At 45.6% G+C, this 12,827-nt stretch overlaps 1 protein-coding gene across 2 annotated transcripts in view; it reads right to left on the bottom strand.

Moving 5' to 3' along the window:
* pappa2 (pappalysin 2) overlaps nucleotides 1-12,827 on the bottom strand; it is a 65,386-nt gene that overhangs the window by 27,977 nt on the left and 24,582 nt on the right. For both annotated transcript variants that reach the window (XM_084008562.1, XM_084008563.1), the window contains exons 10-13: nucleotides 9,137-9,319; nucleotides 8,398-8,701; nucleotides 4,414-4,542; nucleotides 4,250-4,335 (exon numbers count right to left, since the gene is read on the bottom strand). In XM_084008562.1, coding sequence (XP_083864688.1) covers nucleotides 4,250-4,335; nucleotides 4,414-4,542; nucleotides 8,398-8,701; nucleotides 9,137-9,319 — 702 coding nt within the window. The remainder of the gene's footprint in view (nucleotides 1-4,249; nucleotides 4,336-4,413; nucleotides 4,543-8,397; nucleotides 8,702-9,136; nucleotides 9,320-12,827) is intronic.

Raw genomic sequence — 12,827 nt, 5'->3', positions numbered from 1 at the left:
AATGTTCCCGCGTGACTCGGTTCATCTGCAAGCGACGGGTTTCCTTATGCTAATGTCTTCAACCTGCCTTTTAATGCCAGCATTTCAAGCTAGCTAGCTTTTTCCGGGAGGTTTCGACCACAGTTGTGATTGTTTGGGAGTCGAAAGACGAGATATATGCTGTCGGAAATGTTCCCACGCGACTCGGTTCATCTGCAAGCGACGGGTTTCCTTATGCTAATGCCTTCAACCTGCCTTTTAATGCCAGCATTTCAAGCTAGCTAGCTTTTTCTGGAAGGTTTCGACCGCATCCTGGATTGTTTGGGAGTCGCAGGACGAGATATATACTGTCGGAAATGTTGCCGCGTGACTCTGTCCATCTGCAAGCGACGGGTTTCCTTATGCTAATGCCTTCAACCTGCCTATTAATGCCAGTAGGTCAAGCTAGCTAGCGTTTTCCAGAAGGTTTCGACCGCATCTCGTGGCCTTCATCAGTCGGTCGGAGTTTGCACGTAGAAACGGTGAGAAACATTTTAAAATTTCAATTTTAAAGGAGTCATCACCAGGAAATCGCAATTTCTCTTGTTAAAACATGCATATCTGTGTTTGACCTCAGTTGAAACTTGCCTGAAAGGCTGGAGTTTGAAAGTGGCGCCGTTTTTTCGCTTCTGCTCTTTTTCCGAACAGGAATAGCACACAAGGGTGTGCATTCCTAAAGCACGAGATTTTGATTCTGCGCCTACGGTGACGTCACCGTGGAGGCTACTTGCATAAGCCCACCCCTCTTTCACCACCCAACCCCCCCCCCGTCCGCTACCTGACGTCCTGCTGTAAACGTGTCTCTTCAACCGTCTCTGGCTCTTCACTCTCCGGTTCGGGTTCCGACTCTGGTTCGTACATAAATGCCTGAATTCCGTAAGGTTCGTCATTTAGTGTGTGCGCCATGACAGGGGGCTGTTTATGTTTTGGAGTCTGCATGCAGGCAAGCCCCCCCGGCTCTGTCCTTCCTGCGGCGAATCAACGCGCGCCTCATTACATATTATACAATGCACATCCGGACCAGTCAAAACCTCGCGCGTAATCTCGCGTGATAAAATCGCGGTACGAAAAAGGGTCAGAACAAGCTCAATGTTTGATTAAAATTTTTTTTTTTTTTTCTAATAAGTTTTACGAATTGATCCAAAGCGATCCAAGGGGGGCTGGATACGTATAAAACCAGGTTATGACTCCTTTAAGCTTTATTTGTCATATGCACGTTGACACGCAGTCACAATGCAATGAAATGTTGTGGACAAGAACCAGTAGACTCACTGCTCATTAGTCAAACAATAGCGTTTGAAAAAGTAGAGAAATGTAGAAAAAACAATCGTGCTGTGTCTTGAGCAGTTGTTATGTTGAGTTACATTGTTGTTGAGTTGAGTTGTTTCTAAGCCAACATGCTCTTTTCCTTTCGGACGTAATTGATGATATGTGAATTTCGGCATGGAGGAGGAAAAAAAAAGAAAACAAGAATTGGCGATTGTGTTTCCCGTAACACTGTTGCACCTGAGCTATGAGCAATGAATACACGTGCAATAGAGTAACGGCGCTAACTTAATTAACGTGCATCACAAACAGAGCGGGGGGAAACTCGAGCTCGAACAAAACAGCTTGTAATGCAGCAGCTATTCATAAAAATTGGGCGGAAAAAACATAGAGACACTTCAGACGTTTGGCCTCATTAACATCTGGACAGCTGCAGAAGTTCGACAGACAGTGCTGTGTCAGAGAGTCAGCGCTGACCATTTTGGCTCCGAATATTCACCAAAAACATGTTTCTGATCAAAGAAAAAGAAAGAAGAAAAACACAATTCAATGGCATATTGTCACCCCGAGACCTTTTGGCAACACGGCACCAAGTGAACCCCCCCCCCAACCCCCCCAGCTTTGAACAACACCTGTAAAAATGATTAAGTCCCATTAATTCCACACGTTTTTCAAGACCTCACAAAAGAGGGACGACTCGACAATCTCTGACTTCGATTTAAGACCATCTGTTTTTTATCGAAGGCCCCCGCATGCTGTAATCATATTGTGCAATGTAACCTTTATTTAATCAGGCAGTTAAAAAAAAAAGTCAAATAATCTATAAAACAAAAACGTGTTTAACAAACGCAGCTTGTCCGCGGCTCGTCTGGCAACTATAAATGGAGTCGGTGCGGTCGCCGCGGCGCTACAGTGAGCCCTGCGAACGCGACGGATACGAGAGCGAGGGCAACTCGGCGGAGTCGGAGTTAACTGGGTCGAGAGAACGTGGCAAGAAAACCCAAACAAATATTCTATCTATGACGAAGAAGTACAACTGAATAATTGGTTTTAAGTGTTGCAATTTGTAAAAAGCTGTTTTTGCCAAGTTGTTTTCCTTCCTGGTCATGATGTCTTTTATTGTAAAACAAGAGATGTAATAGCTTCAGTCACGACATGGCTTGCCTTGGCGGGAGAGGAGGGGGGGGGCTCACAAATAAATTGACTGGATGATGGAAATTTTAGCCCTGTAACAAGCTCTCCCAACACCGACCCCGTTTACTCTCCACACAATAATGACGCCACACGGCCTACAATGGAAGCAAGAAACATCATCTCCACCGTCCGGTCACGTCCTTTGAGTGGCTTAATGGAATATATATATATATATATATATATATATATATATATATATATATATATAAACATATATGTGTGTGTGTGTGTGAAATCTAAAAAAAAACCAAGAGGGGTGAACGCTGAGGGTGAATTTTAAAGCTGAGGAAGAGGAGGAGTAGGAGGAAGAGGCACACCACACGCCACAGGAGTGGAGCCGACTCCTCGCGTCGCTGTGGCGTTGGCGACTCCGTCGTTCCAATGAGAAACAGAGACGTTGGTACGCGGGCAAAACAGCTGATTATGTGACTTCGAGGTCGAGGAACGCATGCTGTTCTTCGACCTTGTGCTTACAATGAATTCTGGGTAAACTCCCCATCCTTGTTGTGGCCTGCTGCGTGCTCCAGACAGCACTTATTCCAATTTATTTTGTGGTTATTTTGCAGGACGACCTGCAGGTCGATGCAAGGCTGTTGCATAGCAACGGAAACGTGGGAAGACAGACGTAGACGGTGTGTCCCTGCATTGATACGACTGTATTTATGGCACTTTGTGTGCATTTGGATGCAGAGTGGAGTTAAAGACTGAAGCACAACGTGTGGTCGAGGTTCCTTAACAGGTGAATCTGTTTTAAGCCACACGACAACTCAAGGGTTTCTTAATGGTTCTCGTCTTGCCATAAATCTTTGGGTCTTAATTCTCAGAGCAAATCAGGCATTTTGCCGAAAACAAAAGACCTCACCAGACATTAACCTGGCCTGAACCCTGACCGCAGTTGTTCTTTCCTTCTCGTTGGACGAAGAAGAAAAAACTAACAAAACAACATTAGCGAGAAAAAGGACCAGGAATAATGATTTGATTCCGACCTTCCAATCCTTTTAAGTGCGGGGGTCAGCGTACAACAATCGTCAGAAGCGGCGAGAGGCTTTTCCAGCTGGTTATGATCTCTCTCACTGGGGAGAGCTGGCCCACTGTTGCAGATGTGATTTGATAATAAAAGATCACTTACTTTACATAAAGCATATCAAATAAAAATGGCAACGATGTCTTAAACACAACTGTTAGTGTGAGATGATTTTTTTTTCTCTCTCTTCCTCCAAAACCACAACACGATGTTTAATACAAATCAATACACTTCATTTATCAATATTCCCAAGCCTGTATCAATTGCTTGAAATGTTATAAAGCCCAAAACTTATTTAATAAAGGAAACATGCCCGACATGTGTTTTGAAACCCAAGCGTTACTGCTGAAATGTGTTTTTCTGCTGTTTCCCGGCCAGCCTGATGTCAAACATCCTTAAGGATTCTATACAAGACTTGTGACTTAGCGAAAGAATAAAGTTACTTTTTTTTTCACTCTTCGGCTCATCTGTTTCCTCTTACGTTGGGGCGATGCTACATTAATGGTCTGTGGAATCGGTTCAAGCCAGAAGCTTTTATGTCTTGTAAATTAAATTTGATTGGCTTGAATTTTTTTTTCGTATTACTGCTGCGTGCACAAACGAGAGATTTCTGCTCTCTTACACTAAAAGTTTATATGGTGTTCATGTTTCGCATGTAACGGAGGGCAGAGGTGGTGGGTTTTGATGTAGTACGCCGGGGGAGGAGAACCGTACGTCTGTGTTCGAACCCCGGGATGGACCGCTCACCATTACAGTTGAAGCCCATCTCCTTGTGGCACTTCTTAGAGCAGCCGTCGCCGTCCAACAGATTCCCGTCGTCACACTCTTCCGTCCTGCAGAGAGAGATTAGCATCGTCATTTCCCACACCGTCTACCATCGTGTTGAAACAGCCGGCGGAGAGTGCACAGACCCCTGTGTGAGGCCGTCTCCGCAGTAGGACTGCCCGTGGGTGTAGAGGAGAGGCGAGGAGGGATCGCTGAGGAGACCGTCTGCTTCCACTTGGATCGTGAACTGGTACTTGACTCCCTGCCTGACGGAGCTGGGGGAGGAAACACGAGGAGGGGGAGGGGGAGAGAGGGGACAGGAGGCGAGGAGACAAGCAGGGGGTGAAAAATGGTTTCGTGATGGCTAAGAAATTGTAAAAACAAAAATATTGGCGTAATAAAATTATCAAGTCGAAGTCCAAAGTTTGTTATGTTCTTCCGCGGAGCAGTAAGCAGGTTTTTTATTGCTTTTTACGGGCTTGTTGATCGATACCAAATGACTCATTCCATACTTGACAAAACGGGAAAGAATTATGGCGGCTGTCGGTGCCAGGGTAGTGCATAGATGACCTCATCCTCTCGTGGCGTCGCTCGCTATGTGCTGCGTCGAGAGGAAGCGTCGTATCGCGGTGTGTCATCCCCAGTATGGGGGATTCTGTTATCTGTAACCTTGCAGTATCCCGTGACCTGGCAGCCCCCCGCCGCGGGAAGGGGTGCCTCACGATACCTCGGCTCCGGTTTCGGGGACTATCGATCTGTTGCGGTGGTTGTGCCTATAAATAAAAATAAAAAAGCTCCTCTTCCCTGTGTTTCCAGCAGCAGATCTACTGTTTCTATATCCGCCTGGTGCACAAATCACTTGCTATCTGAGGCCTGTCCATTTTCTCCACACTCTACAAATTCCCTTTATTTATTATGGATCAGATGAGGAAATGAAGAATTTGGAAAAACTCCCCCTCTCCCTCCCCCGTCCCCTGTCTATCGGCACTGTATCTATATTTGGATATATCCACAAAACCTGCCACAGCTCTCTCTCTCTCCCTCTCTGCTCTCAGAGGGCCCTTCACAATAATTATGTTGAGGTTGAGGTCATCTTTCCTCCCTTTCCCTTGTTGCGCTCTGCACTTCCCTACATACCTAATTCCCTCCTAAACTTAATTAACAAAAATCTTATAATTTGTTTTTATATTTATTTATTTTTTTGCAGCATAAACTTTACAAGATCTTAAAAACCAGATTGGCAACACAAAGAAAAAACAAGCTAGTGAAGTTTGGTGCGACCGGTCTGTGTTTAAAACCGGTCGCTCTCGATCGGCGGGAGTTCATCTGCAAACGGTGATAATGGCAGACATCTTTCTTTAAGCACATTCACCGTCTTCGGTCCAACGCTGTTCAAATATGTCGTGCGAAGAATGAAAACAGAGCTGGAGAGAGAAGTGACATTCCTGCATGCTTCCTCCCCACAACACCTGGCGGACGCCGCATCAAGTGGGCGTGATAAGTTGTTTTCGAGAGAGCGATGACGTTTCGACAGGCACTCGTCGAAATGATCCGAGAGCTCCGGAAACCCGCCGCCCCCACAAATTTCCGATGTCTGACAGTGGGGGAGTCGCTTCACGCTGTGATTGGTCGGCTGGTAATGCGTGTCATTATATCATCTCCCTATGATCTCTCCCACTTCAGATGGTGTTTCTGTCCCACAACAATGGTGTTCCCTCCTCTGGTCGGGGTGAGAGATGGAGTCAGGTTCAGGGAGGCATAAAGGGGAAACATATGGACGGGGGACCAGACTTCCATGACGGGGGACCAGACTTCCATGATGGGGGACCAGACTTCCATGATGGGGGACCAGACTTCCATGATGGGGGACCAGATTCCATGACGGGGGACCAGACTTTGATGACGGGGGACCAGAATTCCATGACGGGGGACCAGACTTCCATGACGGGGGACCAGACTTCCATGATGGGGGACCAGACTTCCATGATGGGGGACCAGACTTCCATGACGGGGGACCAGACTTCCATGATGGGGGACCAGACTTTGATGACGGGGGACCAGAATTCGATGACGGGACCAGACTTCGATGACGGGGGACCAGATTTCCATGATGGGGGACCTGACTTCGATGATCGGGGACCAGACTTCGATAACGGGGGACCAGACTGATGACGGAGGACCAGACTTCGATGACGGGGGACCAGACTTCCATGATGGGGGACCAGACTTCCATGATGGGGGACCTGACTTCCATGATGGGGGACCAGACTTCGATGATGGGGGACCAGACGTCGAAGACAGGGGCCCAGACTGATGACGGGGGACCAGACTTCCATGATGGGGGACCTGACTTCAATGACGGGGGACCAGACTTTGATGACGGGGGACCAGACTTCGATGACGGGGGACCAGACTTCCATGATGGGGGACCAGACTTTGATGACGGGGGACCAGACTTCGATGACGGGGGACCAGACTTCCATGATGGGGGACCAGACTTCCATGATGGGGGACCTGATTTCGATGACGGGGGACCTGACTTCCATGATGGAGGACCAGACTTCGATGATGGGGGACCAGACTTCGAAGACAGGGGCCCAGACTGATGACGGGGGACCAGACTTCCATGATGGGGGACCTGATTTCGATGACGGGGGACCAGACTTCCATGATGGGGGACCAGACTGATGACGGAGGACCAGACTTCCATAATGGGGGGCCAGACTTTGATGACGGGGGACCAGACTTCGTCCTCGTCTGTCCCTCTCTTTCTTCCAATGGTAGTGGGAGTTTTGCAGGAGGGGATCGGCGAAGGATCCGGATCCGAGCCATCTCTGGTGTTTTTGACTCACATTTTGTTCACATTCAAAAAGAGAAGGAAAGAGTCGCGTGCTCACTTTGCCTTACCTCTGCTGTGCTTCCTCACCCCTTTGCCTCACCTCTGCTGTGCTTCCTCACCCCTTTGCCTCACCCTCAATATCTTCCACTTCATATTTCTTTTCCTCAAACCTCTCCTGCTCTCACATCTCTCATTTGTGCCTCTTGTATCTATAGCTTTTCCAATTCCTTCTCTCTCTCTCTCTCTCTCTCTCTCTCCTCTTTTCTCCCTATCATCTTCCCTTCTCTCGTTTATCCCTCCCTCATTTCCTCTCTCTCCCCTTCTCTTCAGAACTCATTGCTCCCAAACGCTCCCCTTCCCCTTCGCATCAACCCCTCACTGCCCTCCTCAGTCCCACATAACTCAATTCCCACCGGTTCTTACATCTTTTTGTACTTAGACACAGCTTGTGTAACACAGGAGACGTGTTCCCTGAAAAATAAACTGTTTCTGAAGCGGCGTCCACCTCCAACGTCTTACCATCGGCCCCTAAACGATCTGAAATCACGTGAGGTAACTTGTCATATTCTGGCAAGTATTTCGGTGATATTTTTAAAAAAGAAAACTGGCTTGCAGGTTTATATTTGGATTCCGGTAATCATTTGGACACCCCCGCGATACGAGATGGGACTCTGTACAAGCTTACTTGACGGAGCACTGAAACTTCAGCATGCTTTTGATTGAGTATATGCTCGTTGAAAGAGATTTGGACCGGCGGACGCGGCTCGGCATCCCCCATGTTGGAAACATTTGTGTTTTCAAACAGAACAGACCCAAACACTTTTGAGAGATAACTGTGGATTAGCAGATCTGAGGACACACACACACACACACACACACACATGTGGAGGTACGCTGTGAAACTTAAAACTCCATCTTGGCTCCAACTAACTTGTTTTGTTTTTCGCTTCTTTACCCCCCAGTCTTCTTTATCGTCTGAGTGTGTGTGTGTGTGTGTGTGTGTGTGTGTGTGTGTGTGTGTGTGTGTGTGTGTCAGCATCAGTTCTTGGCACAGTAAATATTTCTCTGCACCTTGAGAGTAAACCAGACTGGGGAACTTGCCTCAGAGGGAATCCTGGGTATTTTTAGAGGGATTTTAAACGACGCACCTGTCATTTCCTGTTACACACGGCGGTAACATCTACCTGTGTGGGAATCTCCAGCTGGGGTCTCTATAGCAATGTGTCGAGGGCCCGAGAGTGAACGAATGAAATGAAGGTGAAAACGTGACAGTGAGGTAACCTTCGTCTACCTGTCGGTGAACGTCTGCTGGGTCTGAGGCGAGGGGGGTTTGCCGGCGAAGGGCGGCTGCCGCTGAACCCTGTACAGCAGGGGCCGGCAGCCGGAGCACAGCGGGCTGCCGGCGCCCGAGGACAACATGGCGGCGTCGATCTCCATCTTCTCGTCGAAGGTGCAGAGCTTCATGGCGGCGATGGCGGCGCCGTGGGTGTCGAGGCGCAAGGTGAAGGGCATGTCGCAGAAGACGTGCTGCGGTCCGAGGTTGATGCTTTTCCCCGCGTCGGTTATCAACTCCACGTTAGCGACCGCCGGGTTGTCTGGGAGGGAGACACGGATGTTTCACATTTGACCCTCAAGGCTGATAGTGACCCGGTGGAGGGACTCACTATTAAACATCGTATACAAATGTTCCTTATTAAACCAGCCAATTAAAATGTGAAGTGCAGCCTATAGCGCCATCTATAACAGTACTTTGTAATAATGGATGTATACAATGCTAAACCAAATTCCAAACCTATTTATCACAATCACAAAAAGGAAGATTTATATATAAGTTGTATTCATGTTCAGGTGTATTTCTGGACGTATTTAAATTTTTGGAAGAAAAAAAGATTGGGATCAAATAATTTCATGGACCCCCTGCAGTAACTCTGCAGACCCCTTAGGGGTCCCGGACCCCCTGTTGAAGATCTCTGCTATAGATTACAGACCAAAAGGTCTTTCACGTTTGTTTGTCGCTGCGTCACACTTACCGGAGGAGATGTAGGTGACCCAGAGCGTGAGCGTGTGCGGCACCACGGGGTGCAGGAACCTCAGTGTGAGGGTGCAGCCCTCCGTGTCGGGACACGGCGACGTCACGTTGGTGTCATAGAGGCTGAGCTCGGGACTCCAGGCCTGCAGGCTGGGCTCGCAGGGCTGCTCCACATCGGGCGGGCCTGAGGGTTCGATGACATCACACAGATGTATTCATGTAGGGCTTTCAATCACTTCTTATTCATACTTTGTCACTGCACTTAAGTCGAATTTTGAGGTATCTGCACTTTGAGTATTTATATTTCTGACAACTTTGTAGTTTTCCTCCCTACATTTTAAAACCAAATATCTGTACTTTCTACCCATGTTTTCCAAACAGGCTTGTTGCTTTAGTTTGAATGCATTTGAGGGGAATTAAGCTTTTTTTTGTATTATTAATATGATGCAAGATTCAGTTAGTCTTGCAGAGAAACAGCCAGTAGAAATGTCCTTCTTTGAGTACATTTCAGAGCCTGTACTTTTCCACTTGCTTTACTTGAGTAAAGAAGTTGAATCAGTACTTCTACTCTCACACAAGTATCTGTACTTCTACTTGAGTAAGAATGTGTAGTGTGTCATAGTAGACGGCGACGCAAATTCCCGACAGAAATCTGTCTAGAATGTTTGATTTTTTTATTTTTTTTCTCACTTTGACCAACATTTATGTTACTATGGTAACAACAGCTCTGACTCTTTTGATGTTTACTACCACGACAGAGAGGTACTTCAGCAACTCCGGTGGGGAGGGATGATATCACACACGTGGTGAAAGATGATGATTGGTCGTCTTTATGATTCAAGAATATACCTGCACATCGGGCATACTTCTTTTTCAACTAAACAGATGGGCAGAAACAATACCGGAGACGTGATTTTTTTTTTCTTTTTTTAAACACTGCCCCCTACAGTTTGGGAGAGTGTTAAAGATCCAAAGATTTCCTCACACAATCCGCGTCGTCTCATGTCCGTGCGACGGCCTGTTCAGAAAGCACAACCAAGGCTTAACTGTAACTGGAAAACAGGACGGTAGCTAAATAAAAGAAAGCGTGGCATGAGTCCCCTTCTCTGAATAAAGATTCAGGAAATGGTTCTTTCTAGAGGGGAAAAAATATCTCCTTTTGCTCAACTGTGTCTGTGTGTGTGGCAGTCAAACTAACCCGGTTCAGGGATGAATCCCACTTGCTTCTTACCTAATGTATCTTTCATTTATCACATATTGTAGAGTAACATACATTTGATTTATATAGGGACAATGGCAAGTAAAGTCAGAAACCTTGAGCAGAACCGGGACCTTTGCGTCAACCTGTTGGTATGACTTTGAACTTTTAAGGCCCCTTACCCAATCAGCTTCTGACTACTAACGAGGGGATCCAAGTGAGGACAACATTCTGTACTTTATCGAGCAAATTAAAGGAGTGTCATAAATAATACTTCTAGTTGGGTTTTTGGTTTATTTTACTGAAACGCAGCAGTAACACCCTAACATTTAATTTAGTTTATTGTTACAGTGTCGTCGATTAGCACAATAGAATCACATTTTGTTAAATTCATTCATTGAGTTCCAGAGAAAGCCAAATAAAATGGGGGTGTTCTGAGGTGTTACATATTTCACGGCGTCTATGGAAGCAGCGGCTCGCCCAATGAAGGTAAATGATGTCAAGATCAACGTCAATGTGCAAAAAGATGAAGCGGAAGTGTTAAACAGTAAATTCTGTAGGCTGATGCCAATGGCTTCCTACATTTTCAGATTCATAAAATCTTCGTTCTTCTCCGATCTTGGATCGGGCTTCTGGGTGAGAAGCACATCCTACGCATTGCTGAACACATTTTCTTTCTTTTCTCATCATTTCATCCTTTTAAATAGCTTTTTTTACTGCAGTAGGGCAGAACCAAATGTTTTGTGTTTAAATTTGAAACTTTTACTGTTTTCTTATGAATATTTTATGTTATCACTCTCAAAAAAAAATGCTGAAACCAAACACTCCGTACTCTTTAACACCCCAGTGCGTGCCTCCCTTTGTGACCACAGTGAAAATGTGGATTTTTGAAAAAGACGAAACGCCAACAAATATGGTTTGAAGTAAAATCATAAATAAATAAAAATGTATTCGATTACAAAACATGTTGTAACTTTTGGAATTTACTACATCTCTCATTTTTCAATAAATAAAATAATCGAATTTGACTTTTGGACTTTACAACGCTACGGAGTTATTGGAAATGTTTGGATCACAGGAGACGATCCAACGTGGCAACCGCTGGAATCTAAGTAGGAGTATTGTAATACAAGTAGTATAATACCACCCAAACATACTAGATTAATACAAGCAGTATAACGATGTGAATGAGACTTCGAGCTATTCGGTCCAGTCCCATGTGCCAGATGGTCATGAAAATCACACATTCGGTGGGATAAAGTTGTTGCTCTTCGTCTGCAAGACGTTCAATGACTTTAGAAGATAAAATTAACATTTTTTTTTTTTTTCTTGTTCCATCGCCCCCATATGGCCAAAAAATGTATCAATGCAGCTTTAAGATTTCCAAGTATGTGGACGCTTGTTCGTGTCCTTCAATCATTAGAAATCGATATGCTCACGCGTGTTGTATTTCAATACTTTCATGAAAAAAAGTTGTTGAATTGCACGAGAGAATAATCCCAGGTATTTATCAAGTTACATTATACTCACAATATCAACCAACACAGGCTTCTTTTTTTACATTCTCGTACATCTTATCTCCAAGAATCTGTGGTTTTCTGCAAACCGCACACTCTCTTCATGTCTTCATTTCTTACTTTACATAAATTACTACTTTGTGCTGCACCCACAACTCATTTCCTCCTCAGTATTATACATTTCCACCTTCTATCCATCAGTCGGCTCAGACAAGTAATATTAGATTTTCATCCCCAACCAGGTATGAACTCTTCTACCCTTCTCTACTCACATTTGCACTACTGCACTTCTACTTTAAAATGTCCTAAATTTAATTATTAACCAATTTAATGCGTCATGCAGCACATAAATAAATAGAATCCCTCTCAACTGAAGAAGGGTTTACCGTTCGCCCTGAAAACCAGTTAAGATTGTCACACCGATTCAGGAAATGTAAAAGGACAAATCTGCCAACAATTCAAGCCAGCAGTGTTTTGCCTTTAAACTTGTGCTCTTTGCGTTGCCAGTCGTGATGCCCCTCTCCCTTTCCTTGCTGTAGGCAATGTTGCCCGTCTCCATTTGGCTGACGACGTGACCCCTGCGCATCGCCGTCTTAAGAAGTGGGAAAGAGAGTGAAACGGGGAGCCAGGAGACGCCAGCAGACTGGCTGTCTCCTCAGCTGTGTGCATACCACCATTTCGAATAAGACTGTAATTGACTCTTTATCATCATTATGGTCCCACAGCGAAAGAGAGGGAGCCATAATCCCCCATGTTCCTCCTCGCCGCTTGTTTTCAAAGCATAAATTCCAGCCGAGGATTTCCACATATTTGGGTAGAGTTTCCACGGAGAAGGAAAGTGTTGTTGCGCTGGTAAAGGTATTTTGATCTTTCTTTCTTTCTTTCTTTCTTTCTGTATCTTTCATGTTCTCCACCCTCGTCACCCTACATGTCATGCCAAAGGAAAACGGGCTTCTGCAGAAATCGTCATTGGAATA

The sequence above is a fragment of the Eutrigla gurnardus genome, assembly GCF_963514095.1.
Source record: "Eutrigla gurnardus genome assembly, chromosome: 4".
NCBI classification, from domain to species: domain Eukaryota; kingdom Metazoa; phylum Chordata; class Actinopteri; order Perciformes; family Triglidae; genus Eutrigla; species Eutrigla gurnardus.
Note: the sequence above shows the minus strand (reverse complement) of the source record. Positions and strands in the feature narration are given on the sequence as shown.